Genomic DNA, 13989 nt, shown 5'->3' on the forward strand with positions numbered 1-13989 from the left:
GCTATACTTAGCAACATCCCTGTGCATTCAGCATGTTCTCTGTGGCTTTCCGCCCCCTCAGTAGGTTTTTCTCTTTTTTTTGTCTTCTTAATTACAGGGGATATTTGCATAAAAGCAGATTCTTTTGTTCCTGCGGCATTGAACAGCTGCTAATGCCTCCACCTGAACTGAAACCACAATCGGCGGCACCGCACAGCATGGTAATCTTTCCAGCAAGCCACTGACACTCGCAAGAAAGATCCCCCAGGAAAGTCCATGGCAGCTCAAAACTTCTCACTAGCAACAGGGAGACAATCCAGAGCCTCCTGCCACAAAAGCCGCCCTGGGGTAAAAGGAGAATCTCCCGTAAGGTTGGGTTTTTGCAGTATAGGGCTTAGGACATTCAGTAGAGCCATGCCAAGTGTATCCAGAGGAGGGCAATGGATCTCAAATATAGTCAAAAGCTGTGCGCATGGCTCTCAGCAGCAGCAGCCAAAGGCAACCACCTCTGGAGCAGAGGACTGCATAGCACAGGGGTGTGGCAGATTTTTGGCCAATGGCACCTGCGCAGATATCTCTCCTTATACAAAAATAATTTGTAAGCGCACACCCAGAACTCACAAGCTCTCATCTTTCCATCTGGGCCTGTTGCTCACCCTCCAGCCTTGTGGCAACAAAGGTGACTCTCCTGTGTAACCTGGAGGAAACTGAGGCACGGCACTTGCCCATCTGTAAAATGGGGAGCTAGGAAGACCAGGTGCTCAGTTGCCATGGCAATGGGGACCATACAAAGACCCAGCTACACAGAAGTGCCATGTGTGCTCATGAAGCAGGGGGTACGAGAAGGGGGTGGAACAAGCTGGCCAGGGTCAGGCAGGATGAAAACCCCCGGGTACCCAGCTCAGGTGGGTCACCAAGGTCAATGGACTCGTCCAAAAGCACATAAGAAATTCTGTCTGCGTGCTCCCTGGGGCTCCATTTTTTTTTTCTTCCTTGTTATTTTTTTTTTCCCCGTGAGATCGGGGCTCCATCGGGCCAGGCGCCGCCCAGACACACAGCGACCGAGATCAGGGCCCGTCGGGCCGGGCGCCGCCCAGACACACAGTGACCGAGATCAGGGCCCCGTCGGGCCGGGCGCCCAGACACACAGTGACCGAGATCAGGGCCCCATCGGGCCGGGCGCCGCCCAGACACACAGTGACCGAGATCAGGGCCCCGTCGGGCCGGGCGCCGCCCAGACACACAGCGACCGAGATCAGGGCCCGTCGTGCCGGGCGCCGCCCAGACACACAGTGACCGAGATCAGGGCCCGTCGGGCCGGGCGCTGCCCAGACACATAGTGACCGAGATCAGGGCCCCGTCGGGCCGGGCGCCGCCCAGACACACAGTGACCGAGATCAGGGCCCGTCGAGCCGGGTGCCGCCCAGACACACAGTGACCGAGATCAGGGCCCCGTCGAGCCGGGCGCCACCCAGACACACGGTGACCGAGATCAGGGCCCGTCGGGCCGGGCGCCGCCCAGACACACGGTGACCGAGATCAGGGCCCGTCGGGCCGGGTGCTGCCCAGGCACAGTGACCGAGATCAGGGCCCGTCGGGCCGGGTGCCCAGACACACAGTGACTGAGATCAGGGCCCCGTCGGGCCGGGTGCCGCCCAGACACACAGCGACCGAGATCAGGGCCCGTCGGGCCGGGTGCCGCCCAGACACACAGTGACCGAGATCGGGGCCCCGTCGGGCCGGGTGCTGCCCAGACACACAGTGACCGAGATCGGGGCCCCGTCGGGCCGGGCGCCCAGACACACAGTGACCGAGATCAGGGCCCGTCGGGCCGGGTGCCGCCCAGACACACAGTGACCGAGATCGGGGCCCCGTCGGGCCGGGTGCTGCCCAGACACACAGTGACCGAGATCGGGGCCCCGTCGGGCCGGGTGCCGCCCAGACACACAGTGACCGAGATCGGGGCCCCGTCGGGCCGGGTGCTGCCCAGACACACAGTGACCGAGATCAGGGCCCGTCGGGCCGGGTGCCGCCCAGACACACAGTGACCGAGATCGGGGCCCCGTCGGGCCGGGTGCTGCCCAGACACACAGTGACCGAGATCGGGGCCCCGTCGGGCCGGGCGCCCAGACACACAGTGACCGAGATCAGGGCCCGTCGGGCCGGGTGCCGCCCAGACACACAGTGACCGAGATCGGGGCCCCGTCGGGCCGGGTGCTGCCCAGACACACAGTGACCGAGATCGGGGCCCCGTCGGGCCGGGCGCCGCCCAGACACACAGTGACCGAGATCAGGGCCCGTCGGGCCGGGTGCCGCCCAGACACACAGCGACCGAGATCAGGGCCCGTCGGGCCGGGTGCCGCCCAGACACACAGTGACCGAGATCGGGGCCCGTCGGGCCGGGCGCCCAGACACACAGTGACCGAGATCAGGCCCCGTCGGGCCGGGCGCCGCCCAGACACACAGTGACCGAGATCAGGCCCCGTCGGGCCGGGTGCCGCCCAGACACACAGTGACCGAGATCGGGGCCCGTCGGGCCGGGCGCCGCCCAGACACACAGTGACCGAGATCAGGGCCCCGTCGGGCCGGGCGCCGCCCAGACACACAGTGACCGAGATCAGGGCCCGTCGGGCCGGGCGCCGCCCAGACACACAGTGACCGAGATCAGGGCCCGTCGGGCCGGGCGCCGCCCAGACACACAGTGACCGAGATCAGGGCCCCGTCGGGCCGGGCGCCCAGACACACAGTGACCGAGATCAGGGCCCGTCGGGCCGGGCGCCGCCCAGACACACAGCGACCGAGATCGGGGCCCGTCGGGCCGGGCGCCGCCCAGACACACAGTGACCGAGATCAGGGCCCGTCGGGCCGGGCGCCGCCCAGACACACAGTGACCGAGATCGGGGCCCGTCGGGCCGGGCGCCGCCCAGACACACAGTGACCGAGATCAGGGCCCGTCGGGCCGGGCGCCGCCCAGACACACAGCGACCGAGATCAGGGCCCCGTCGAGCCGGGCGCCGCCCAGACACACAGTGACCGAGATCAGGGCCCGTCGGGCCGGGCGCCGCCCAGACACACAGTGACCGAGATCAGGGCCCCGTAGGGCCGGGCGCCGCCCAGACACACAGCGACCGAGATCAGGGCCGGTCGGGCCGGGTGCCGCCCAGACACACAGTGACCGAGATCAGGGCCCGTCGGGCCGGGCGCCGCCCAGACACACAGTGACCGAGATCAGGGCCCGTCGGGCCGGGCGCCGCCCAGACACACAGTGACCGAGATCAGGGCCCGTCGGGCCGGGCGCCGCCCAGACACACGGTGACCGAGATCAGGGCCCATCGGGCCGGGCGCCGCCCAGACACACAGTGACCGAGATCAGGGCCCCGTCGGGCCGGGCGCCGCCCAGACACACAGTGACCGAGATCAGGGCCCGTCGGGCCGGGCGCCCAGACACACAGTGACCGAGATCAGGGCCCCGTCGGGCCGGGCGCCGCCCAGACACACAGCGACCGAGATCAGGCCCCGTCGGGCCGGGCGCCGCCCAGACACACAGTGACCGAGATCAGGGCCCGTCGGGCCGGGCGCCCAGACACACAGTGACCGAGATCAGGGCCCCGTCGGGCCGGGCGCCGCCCAGACACACAGCGACCGAGATCAGGCCCCGTCGGGCCGGGCGCCGCCCAGACACACAGCGACCGAGATCAGGCCCCGTCGGGCCGGGCGCCGCCCAGACACACAGCGACCGAGATCAGGCCCCGTCGGGCCGGGCGCCGCCCAGACACACAGTGACCGAGATCAGGGCCCGTCAGGCCGGGCGCCGCCCAGACACACAGTGACCGAGATCGGGGCCCGTCGGGCCGGGCGCCGCCCAGACACACAGTGACCGAGATCAGGGCCCCGTCGGGCCGGGCGCCGCCCAGACACACAGTGACCGAGATCAGGGCCCCGTCGGGCCGGGCGCCGCCCAGACACACAGTGACCGAGATCGGGGCCCGTCGGGCCGGGCGCCGCCCAGACACACAGTGACCGAGATCAGGGCCCCGTCTGCTTCCCCGCCCCCATCCATCCCCCTGCACCGATTCACTAGCTACGGCTCCCTCCCTCCCACAGTCCAGGCCGGAGTTTCGCTCCTTTCGGCCCAGCGGTTATGGCCCATAAGTAATAAAGCAGAGATAAGGCGCAGGACGGGCGGGTGGGGGATGGGAGGCGGCGCACCAGACAGGAGCCTGCCCCCGTGCACCCCTTCAGCACCCCTCAGAAGCCAGGAATCAGGGGAGGGGGCCTGCAGAGCCAGCCAGCTCCAGCCAGCCCTGCCAGAGGGCCCACAGCCTGCCCCAAGTACCCCCCCAGGCCCTGACCATGCAGCTGTCATTGCCACCCACCCCTGCATCATGCAGACTACGCCGAGCCCTCCCCCACTGATTTAAAGTCCAGTGGGGGGGGGGGCGTCTGCTCAGCTCCCCACTGTGTAACCAAAGCCCCCCCCCTTCGCTACTCCCCAGCTTCACCTCAATTCTGCAGCCCCCCTCCCCCATATCCCCCCCAGCTCCATGCCGGGCCCAGCACCCTCTAGGCAGGAGCGTTGCCCCCGCCCAAGGATCCAGCCCCACCGTCCCTGGCTCGGTGCATTTTTGCCGTTGCAGGACTGAGGAGCCGAGGGGAGAAACCAGGCCCCCAGGCAAAGCCCATGGGGCGGGGGCCGCGTGGCGGGGCTTTGCTTTGTCTGAGCCGCTCTCCCAAGGAAACCCTAAACCGGGGCCAGTCCGGACGCCAAGCCGCCCGCAGCCGTCATGCTGCAGGCATGAGCCCCGCCGCCGGCTCCTCCTCGGCCCATTCCAGACAACTCGCATGATCCCCCCGCCGGCCAGGCTCCCGCAGGCCACAGCTGCATCTGAAGGCCAGCCAGAGCGCATGCCGGGCAGCATGTCGCAAAGACACGGCCAGCTGAGGGCCGCCAGGCCAGGGCTCAAGACTCCGCCGATGCCGGCACTCCTCTGAGGAAGCTCACCACATCCAGGGGGAGGGGGGCGCCTCACTTCCCGCCAGCCAGGGCACCTCCCGGAGGAAGCTCACCACACCATGTCAGAAGCCCCTCTGTCCCCCCACACACAGAGGGGTACAGGAGCCAGATTGCCCGACCCCCAAGACTTTTCTAATTTTCCTCTCCTGAATTGGGAAGAAAAGCCCAAACCCTGAATATTTTCCCCAACCAGCAATCTCAGAAGAGGAAGTCGAAGACGACGACCTGACCCAGAGGAAAGGTGTTGGGCTGTTTAGAACCTTTTTGAGTCTCGCGTGTCCTGTTTCCGTTTCTCTTTTTTCACCTACCTATTAAACTTCACATTTCTGTTTCGGCCCCCCCACAAGCCTGGCCCTTGATCGTTTTGGAAAATGCAGCGATAGGGAGGCGGCGACCATTCCTAACCAGTGTTCCCCGTACGCTGGGCACTTGTGCGTCTGCTCAGGCGAAGACTCAAAAGCCGCCCAGCTGATTAGTGGTGCACCCACGGCTAGGTTTGGTGATGGTGCACCTTCGCACAGGCCTTGGGGCGCATGAAAAATTATTCCCCACGTGGATGGAGAAGATTAAAGGGAACATGGCTCCTAACCTCTCCCCCCACCCAACCCCACAAACATCAGGGAGTTTGTCAAACCCCAAAAAACTTTCCCATAAACAGTTTGGGTTTCAGCGGATCGGCATTTCTCAGGGGCGGGGGAGGGGAATATTTGGTGGAGAAAAACTCCCAACGGTGTCTCGGGGGAGGAAGGAGCGTCCCCATTTCACGAGGGGTCCCCAGCTTGAAGGCCAAAGAAAAGGGGTGAGAAATAGGAGGGTTGCATGCGTGGCCCTGTCGAACCCAAGGGGGCGGAGTCATGGCATGGGGGCGGAGCCAAGAAAGTGCCCTATGTGAGGCTGAGCCCTCCTGCCCTGCCCTGGGGTCTAGCTGGGAGGCCGCTCACCCTGCCACTGACGCATGGTGTAGATGGGAGGGGGGGGGGGGGGGGTCAGGACACAGAGCTCTGAAGTCCAGGCAGCCTGTTCTCCGGCTGACTCCTTCTCTCCCTCCTCCCCCCGCTGGAGCCCAGACAGTCGGGACCGTCGGCCCGTTATCACGCCGCTGGGGCAGCCTTATCAGCACCCAAGCACGCAGCTCACATCCGCGGCGGGACGAATCCAACTTTGCCTGCAGCCTCGTCCCTGGGGGCCACGCAGCTCCAGCAGCCTCCCCCTCCAACACTCAATCCAAGGAGCAGCCTTCAGTCCGGCTCCCTCCCCCCACTCCCCTTCGGAGGAGCTCATCACTATGCAAAGCAGATGCTTCTCATTGGCTGTGAGCTGCTCGCCCCATTAATCCCCTGCTGGAAGACGCTGCCGGGCTTTTTGACAGCGGTTCTGCAAACGTGAAGTCGATGTAATTAATTCGGGGGGGGGGGGGGGGCGCAAAATCTTTGTATTAAATCAGTAAATAGCCAGCAGTGTTGGCGCTGAAATGGGGGTGGGGACGCGGAGATGTACCCAGCATTACTGACGCAGTAATGCCACAACAAGGCTTTTCGGGGTCCAAATGGTAGTAGGTCAGATGCCAACAGCTCTCACAGCCGTCCAGGCCAAGCTGTGAAATCCATGGTATGTTAAATATGGGTTAAACGAATAGTCCACGAGCCTCATGAAGTCTTACCGCTTACTCGACTAGTCTACAGCCCCCAGGGGTGGGGACGGCAGCCAGTGCGCTCCAGCCCCACACCAGAGTGCCCCGTCACTCAACAGCACCAGCCCCACGGCACCGGCCAGAGCACCCTTCCCCCCACGGCCACAGGGCCCTGCATGACCCAGCACGTGCGCCAAAAGCACTGGCTGGACAGTGCATGTGCTGTGCGCCCCGGGGTGGGCCCCGGACTGCGCACCAGCGGCCATGGCCGGCCCGTGCATGCGCTGTGTGCCCTGGGGGGGCGGGCCCACACATGTGCCGTGCACCCGGTGGCAGCGCCGTGTGCCCGGACCCAGGGTGCCTTTTGGCTCGGGCCGGCGCTGACCATAGGGATAATCACTCCAGACTGGACAGGTTAGGCATTTTAGCACTCAAAGAATTAAAGTTAGGCATGAGAGAAATGCAAAGGATGAAATGCACAGACCATCCACACCCTAAAAATCACCCACTTTGCAAGCAGCACAAGGAGTCACAACCCCCATGTATGTGTTGGGTCCAGAGATGAGGGAAGGACAACGTGTGTTTGTGAGAATGACAGACACACACGCACACAGCATGTGAGAATGACAGAGATTTGCATTGCGGAGCTCCCTCCATCCCCTTCTCTCTGTGTGGAGATGGGGTGCAGGATTGGGGGGAGGAGGGACACCCTGACATCAGCGCCCCCCCCTTTCTCCCTCCCACACCCTGCACAGCAAGCAGGAGACTTCCAAGGGGTAGCTCCAAGGCAAGAGGACAGGAACAGCACGACAGCGGGTGCAGGGGCAACTGAAGTGTCGGCCCTTGAGAGCTTCCTGGCCAAACCATCAGGATCACCCATCAGAGGCTCCAAGATCGACCGGTAGATCCCGATCGACTGGTTGGTGACCACTGGTGTAGCCTATAGCTTTAACCTAGAAGCTTTTGCTTATCGCTTAATCCACTTCACTAGTACATCCCTGGTATGGAAAACACAGAGCACCTTGCAAGAGGGTTGGAAGGATCAGCTGGTGCTTAGAGCACAGGCGAGGGATAAGCAGGACTCCTGGGTTCCACCCCCAGCTCTGAGAGGGGAGTGGGGTCTAGTGCTTACAGCAGAGAGCATTGGTGCCTCAAGCCCTGGTTTCTAGTGCTGGCTCTGACACTGACTTGCTGGGTGATCTCAGGGCATGTTACTTGACCTCTCCATGCTGTGCCTCTGTAGCTCCCTTTATGTAAAATCCACCCTGGTCACTGCTTGGAGGAAGCTCACCAAGCCACTCACGTCCTAGCTGCCCCTCTATAGCCATGCGAAGAGATACTAGAACTGGGGGTGGGGGTGAAGATGTGTGTCCCATCTCATCAGACGCCTCCCAGACCGGAACCCTGACCTCAGCACCGATCAACATCCCATGCTTCAAAATCAACCTTGCTCCTGGCAGAATCACTGCAGGGGCAGGTGAGAAATCCCCTTCCTGACCCTGCTCCAGGGACCAGCTCTGGCCCTGGAGCATGACCATGATTGCTCTAGTGCCCACTGCATGGGCAGCGTCTGTCCGCCGAGATGCACCCAAGGGAGTACTCCAACGAGATGAGCTCTAGCAGATGCTTTCCAAGAGGTAAAGCTGGTCCCATGTGGGCCCAGCAGACCCGCTTTGCCCAGGGCTTGTGAACAGCTCAGTACACAAAGTGACATGAGACCCACGCACCTGACCTCAGAAAGCATCCCCTGACCCCACTGCAGGAAGAGTTTGGTTGGGTACCACAGGTCAGCTCAGAGGTGGGACAGATCCTAGCAACACTCAGACCACATGCAGCACCGACAGGTGGCACCAAACCGGGAACCTCTGGAGCTTAGTGCAAGAGCCTCTACCGCTTGAGCTAAAAGCCTGCTGGCTCTCAGCAAAGGCTGTAGAGCAGACTCATTCCCTCTCTCTTGATAGAAATGTAGCCGTGTTAGCCTGGTGTAGCTGAAACAAAAAACAGGACTGTGTAGCACTTTAAAGACTAACAAGATGGTTTATTAGGTGATGAGCTTTCGTGGGCCAGACCCACTTCCTCAGATCAAATAGTGGAAGAAAATTGTCACAACCATATATAGCAAAGGATACAATTTAAAAAAATGAACACATATGAAAAGGACAAATCAAATTTCAGAACAGAAGGGAGATGGGGGGGGCAAAAGGGGGAGGTAAATGTCTGTGAGCTAATGATATTAGAGGTGATAATTGGGGAAGCTATCTTTGTAATGGGTAAGATAATTAGAGTCTTTATTCAAACTTAAGTGTAAAGTGTCGAATTTAAGCATGAACAACAGTTCAGAGGATTCTCTTTCAAGTGCAGTCTTAAAAGGCCTTTGAAGCAGGATGCAGGTAATCAAGTCGTTGAGACAATGTCCTTTGTGGTTGAAATGGCAAGAAACTGTTTTTTCTTTGTGATCCTGTCTAATATCTGTTTTGTGGGCATTGATCCTTTGGCGAAGTGTCTGAGACGTTTGTCCAATGTACATAGCAGACAGACACTTTCGGCACACGATAGCATAAATTATATTTCTGGATGTGCAGGAATATGTGTTCTTGATCTTATAACTCACTTGATTAGGTCCAAGAATGGTATCAGCAGAGTGAATATGTGGACAAAGCTGGCAATGGGGTTTGTTGCAAGGGAAGGTACCAGGGTTGGTATTAGTGTGGTATGTCCTGTGGTTGTTGGTAAGAATCATCTTGAGGTTAGGTGGTTGTCTATAGGAGACTATGGGTCTGTCTCCCAGAGCCTAGGATACTAAACTCCGGCCCACGAAAGCTCATCGCCTAGTAAACCATCTTGTTAGTCTTTAAAGTGCTACATAGTCCTGTTTTTTCTCTCTCTCTTGGTTTCAATGGTGCTCCACACTCAGCAGGTGTGTGGGTTACATGTACACCAGGGAATAGAGCCTGCCCCATTCCTCGCCCCCAAATACAGTCTCCTCAGGCCAGCAAGAGAGAGAGATTCATCCCTACCCAGCGCCCACAGCTATAGACTGAGCTCTGAGAGACGGGGCACTGCTGTGAGGAAGCTCACCACAACCCTAGCCCCTCCCTGGCGAGGACACAGCTGCAAGGAAGTTCACCAAAGTCCTACCTGACACCGGCACAGTGACACTGGCCATCCAACAATGACTGGAGAATGGGGGGGGGGGGGTGTTAAGAGTGCCCCCTTCCCCCTGACTCATCAACTCCCACCCCAGTGGCTTGCCCCTCTGTGAGCGGGCTGGGAACAAGAGCAGGGAGGACAGGGCCGGTGCCCCAGAGTTGCTGGCAGGCAGACAGACACCTCCCCAAAAGGGCTTTCCGTGGTGCACCGAGAAGGCGGCGGCGAATTGGATAGACAGGAAGGACGCCACACGTGGCTTTTCAAACCCTTTCTTCTGCCACACAAGGCAGAGATGGAGGGACAGACGGGCCCCACAACAGGGCTGTGTCTACACTGGGCCACTTATTCTGGAAAAGCGGCTGCTTTTCCGGAATAACTTACCAGCTGTCTACACTGGCCCCTTGAATTTCCGGAAAAGCACTGACGATCGACAGTAAGAAATCAGCCGCTTTTCCGGAAATACTATGCTGCTCCCATTCGGGCAAAAGTCCTTTTTCCGGAAAACTGTTCTGGAAAAAGGCCAGTATAGACAGCACAGCAGTGTTTTCCTCAAAAAAGCCCCGATCGCGAAAATTACGATCGGGGCTTTTTTGCGGAAAAGCGCATCTACACTGGCACGGACGCTGTTCCGGAAAAGCATCCTGCCAATATAGACGCACCTTTTCCGGAAATACTTATAATGGAAAACTGTTCCGTTTTAAGCATTTCCGGAAAATCATGCCAGTGTAGATGTAGCCCAGGCATCCAGAAAGGAGTCTTTTAATCAAGGATGCTCCCTCTCTCTCGCCCCTCCGGCACATCCCACTCGCTTGCCAGCTTAACTCACTTTCCCTTGCAGGGAGACAGTTTGACCTCGGCAGAAACACCAGCCAGATGCCCGCTTAATAAGAGGCAACAATGAACTTAGCAGAGCAAAGCTGATTTACCCTCTCTGGGGATTGGGCCCTATATGTTAAGGCCTTTGGAGCAGGGACTTTTCATAGCACTCAGCACAGCGGGGCCCCGATCAATGTTCCCTCCAATTTTTTTCATCGATGTGCGGAATAATTTTATGTGCGCTGAGACGTGCAGATGTGCACCAGCGTAGAAACACAAACCATAGGTCTGGGCACTCTGCTGATCAGTGGGGCAGCACTGACATTTCTCCTGAGCGACACCCGCCCCCCCCATCGCAGAGCTTACAGAGAACACTGGCCCCAATCCCCACTTGGGGCCCTAGCTATGAGCGAAACTAACTACCAGCCAGATCTCATCAGCATGACTCAGAAAAACACCTCACTTGCAATCTCCAGCCTCCCACCTTGTGCCAGCATCCACCCCCCCCCTCGCAAAGGCTGCCGGATCTTCCCATTCACCCGCACAGGGAGAAGACACTGGGCGCGTCGTCTAATATGTCAATTGCAAGACAGCCCTTCCTTCATCCACAGCGCTGCCACATTAGCACTGAGGCTGAGCACAGACTGAGTTCTGTTACTAAAGATGCCAAAACAGAAACCATTGAAATAGAGAGTCTCACCATCCCCTTCCTTCCTGCACCAGATCAAACCAATGGGCCAGTCTGGAGCCATAGTCTCTCTTGGACAGCACAGAGGAAATAGACCTAACGATGCACTAGGTTTGCATGCTGGTGGGGAAAGGATTCCTTCCTGACCACTAGCTTGTGATCAGCTCTGAAGCATGAGGGTGAATAGCCTCAAATATCTTATCTCCCTGCCAGCGCTGGGGGTTTTGTGTGAGAAACAATCTTCACTTTTTTCCAACGCCCACCCAAACACTGGGCATCCTGTGGCAGTGAATTCCACAAGTTAATTTTGTGCTGCACAAGGCAGTCTAGTGCTGGAAGGACGGATACTACCACACACCCTGCCCTGAAGTGGTTTTCATCCTAGACAGTGTTTACAGTTGGGTTTAACGGCTCTTAGCACCCCACTGTACCAATTGCCCCAGCATCACTGACGGAGAGAAATCATTTTCTGTTTATCACCTTGCAACTTCAAATGCCTCCTTTTCCCCCTCGAGTCCATCTCCTTTCCAGAGATGTCAGGCATATTCTCCTCCCCAACACTAAAATGTCAGTTGCTGTTACACTTAGCGGAAGATGTACCAAATCGTGGCTCATGGTCACACACTCATTCTCTGCTTCGTTGCTTGCTGGGTTCATGTCCCCAAAGCAGTTTAAACTGCAAGCCCATCCAGATCCAGGCCTGGGCTGGGAACAGATCCCTTGAGGCCTGACTCCCAGCCCCTCTGTTCTAACTACTGATCCCACTACCCTCCCAAAACTGCGGACTGGCCCCCTGCTCTAACCACCGCCATACAGGAAACAGCCGAAGACAGAGAGTCCAGCCACAGGGCACGGGACCTAGGACATGGTGGTGCCATCACCTTGAGACAGGCAACAGGCCAGGCCCAGGGGCTCCCAGAGGCCGGGGGGCTGAGATGTTTCTATGCAAGTCAAACATACAAAGAAAGGGGGGTGGCGGGAGAAGCCGCCTGCTCAATTGCCCCAGGAAATAGGGACTCTCTTAAGCCCCAGAACACACAAACTGTGCAGCCTGGGGCTCCTACACCCCATAACAGCCCCACAGACCCCCCCCCCCCACACACTGCACAGCTAGGGGCTCACACACTCCATAACAGCCCCACAGACCCCCTCTCCCCACACACACACACACACACACACACACACACACACACACACACACACACTACACTACACAGCTGGGCACTCCCACACCCCATAACAGCCCCATAGATCCCACACTGCACAGCTGGGCACTCCCACACCCCATAACAGCCCCATAGACCCCACACCGCAAACCTGGGGGCTCACACACCCCATAACAGCCCCACAGACCCCACACCGCATAGCTGGGCACTCCCACACCCCATAACAGCCCCATAGATCCCACACCGCACAGCTTGGGGCTCACACACCCCATAAGAGCCCCATAGACCCCACACCGCACAGCTGGGGGCTCACACACCCCATAACAGCGCCATAGACCCCACACCGCACAGCTGGGGGCTCACACACCCCATAACAGCCCCATAGACCCCACACCACACAGCTGGGGGCTCACACACCCCATAACAGCCCCATAGACCCCACACCACACAGCTGGGGGCTCACACACCCCATAACAGCCCCATAGACCCCACACCGCACAGCTGGGGGCTCTCCCACACCCCCATGGCAGCACCATATGCCCCCATCCTCCACATACACCCACACCACACAGGGAGGCTGCTCTCACCCCCCCATTACAGCCCCATCCTCCCCTACGCCGCACAGCTGGGGGGCTCCCCCAGACCCATATAACAGTCCCATCCTCTCCCACACCACGCCGGGGGCTGTCCCCGCGCACCCACAGCAGCCCCACACTCCCCCAAGCTGCAGCCCTACAACACCCCCCAAACAGCCCCCACTACGCCACGCAGCGCGCGGTGCCCCCCACACCGCACAGCTGGGGGGCTGCCCCGCACCCCGATCTCCCCCACCAAACTCCACCGCCCCTGTCGGCCTCAGCCGCTCCGCCATGGGGAGCCCCCGGCAAACAGCCCGGCCCTGCCCCCGCCAGCCCCCTGCTCTCCGGCCGGGACTCACCAGCTGCTCCTCGGGGTCCGGCTCCCCGGCGCTGCCCGGCTCGGTCTCCCCCGCCGCCAGCTCGGCGGGCTCGGTGCCGAGGCGCAGCGCCTGCCGCACCCGGCGCGCCTGCCGCTCCCGCAGCAGGTGGAGCTCGCAGAGCCCGGCCAGGCTGCCCTCCAGCCAGCCCCGGAGCCGGCCCCGCTCCGGGCTCACGGGGAAGGAGAACGCCCGGATCATCGCCCCGGCTCGGCTCCCGCTGCTGCCCCTGCGGCCCCGGACAGCGCTCCGCCTGCGGCGGCTCCGCGCTGTCACCGCCTCATCTGCATAACCCCCCCAGCACAGCTATTGGCTCCTGGCCCGGCCTCATCTGCATAGACACCCCCCCAGCACGGCCATTGGCTCGCCGGCCCGGCCTCATCTGCATAGACCCCACTCCAGGCACAGGCATTGGCTCGCCTTCTCTGCCTACTTTGCATAGCCACCCCCTGCCGCCGACCAATTGGTTCTTCCGCTCTGCTTTCTCTACATAGCCACACGCCCACATCAAGCTATTGGTGCTCCTGCCCTAGCTCATCTGCATAGCCTGCTTAATAGCAACCTATTGGCTCTCCAGAACTTACTTATCTG

General features: G+C 60.3%; 1 protein-coding gene across 1 annotated transcript in view; it reads right to left on the reverse strand.

Annotated features, from left to right (window-relative positions):
- The window catches only part of DACT3 (dishevelled binding antagonist of beta catenin 3), a 34078-nt gene extending 20415 nt beyond the window's left edge, over window positions 1–13663 (reverse strand). Inside the window, exon 1 of the mRNA XM_075915137.2 lies at window positions 13381–13663. Coding sequence (XP_075771252.2) covers window positions 13381–13599 — 219 coding nt within the window. The 5' untranslated portion in view covers window positions 13600–13663. The remainder of the gene's footprint in view (window positions 1–13380) is intronic.
- Window positions 13664–13989: the final 326 nt, after the last annotated feature.

The sequence above is a fragment of the Pelodiscus sinensis genome, chromosome 18 (assembly GCF_052426305.1).
Source record: "Pelodiscus sinensis isolate ZL-2025 chromosome 18, ASM5242630v1, whole genome shotgun sequence".
In the NCBI taxonomy this organism is placed as follows: domain Eukaryota; kingdom Metazoa; phylum Chordata; order Testudines; family Trionychidae; genus Pelodiscus; species Pelodiscus sinensis.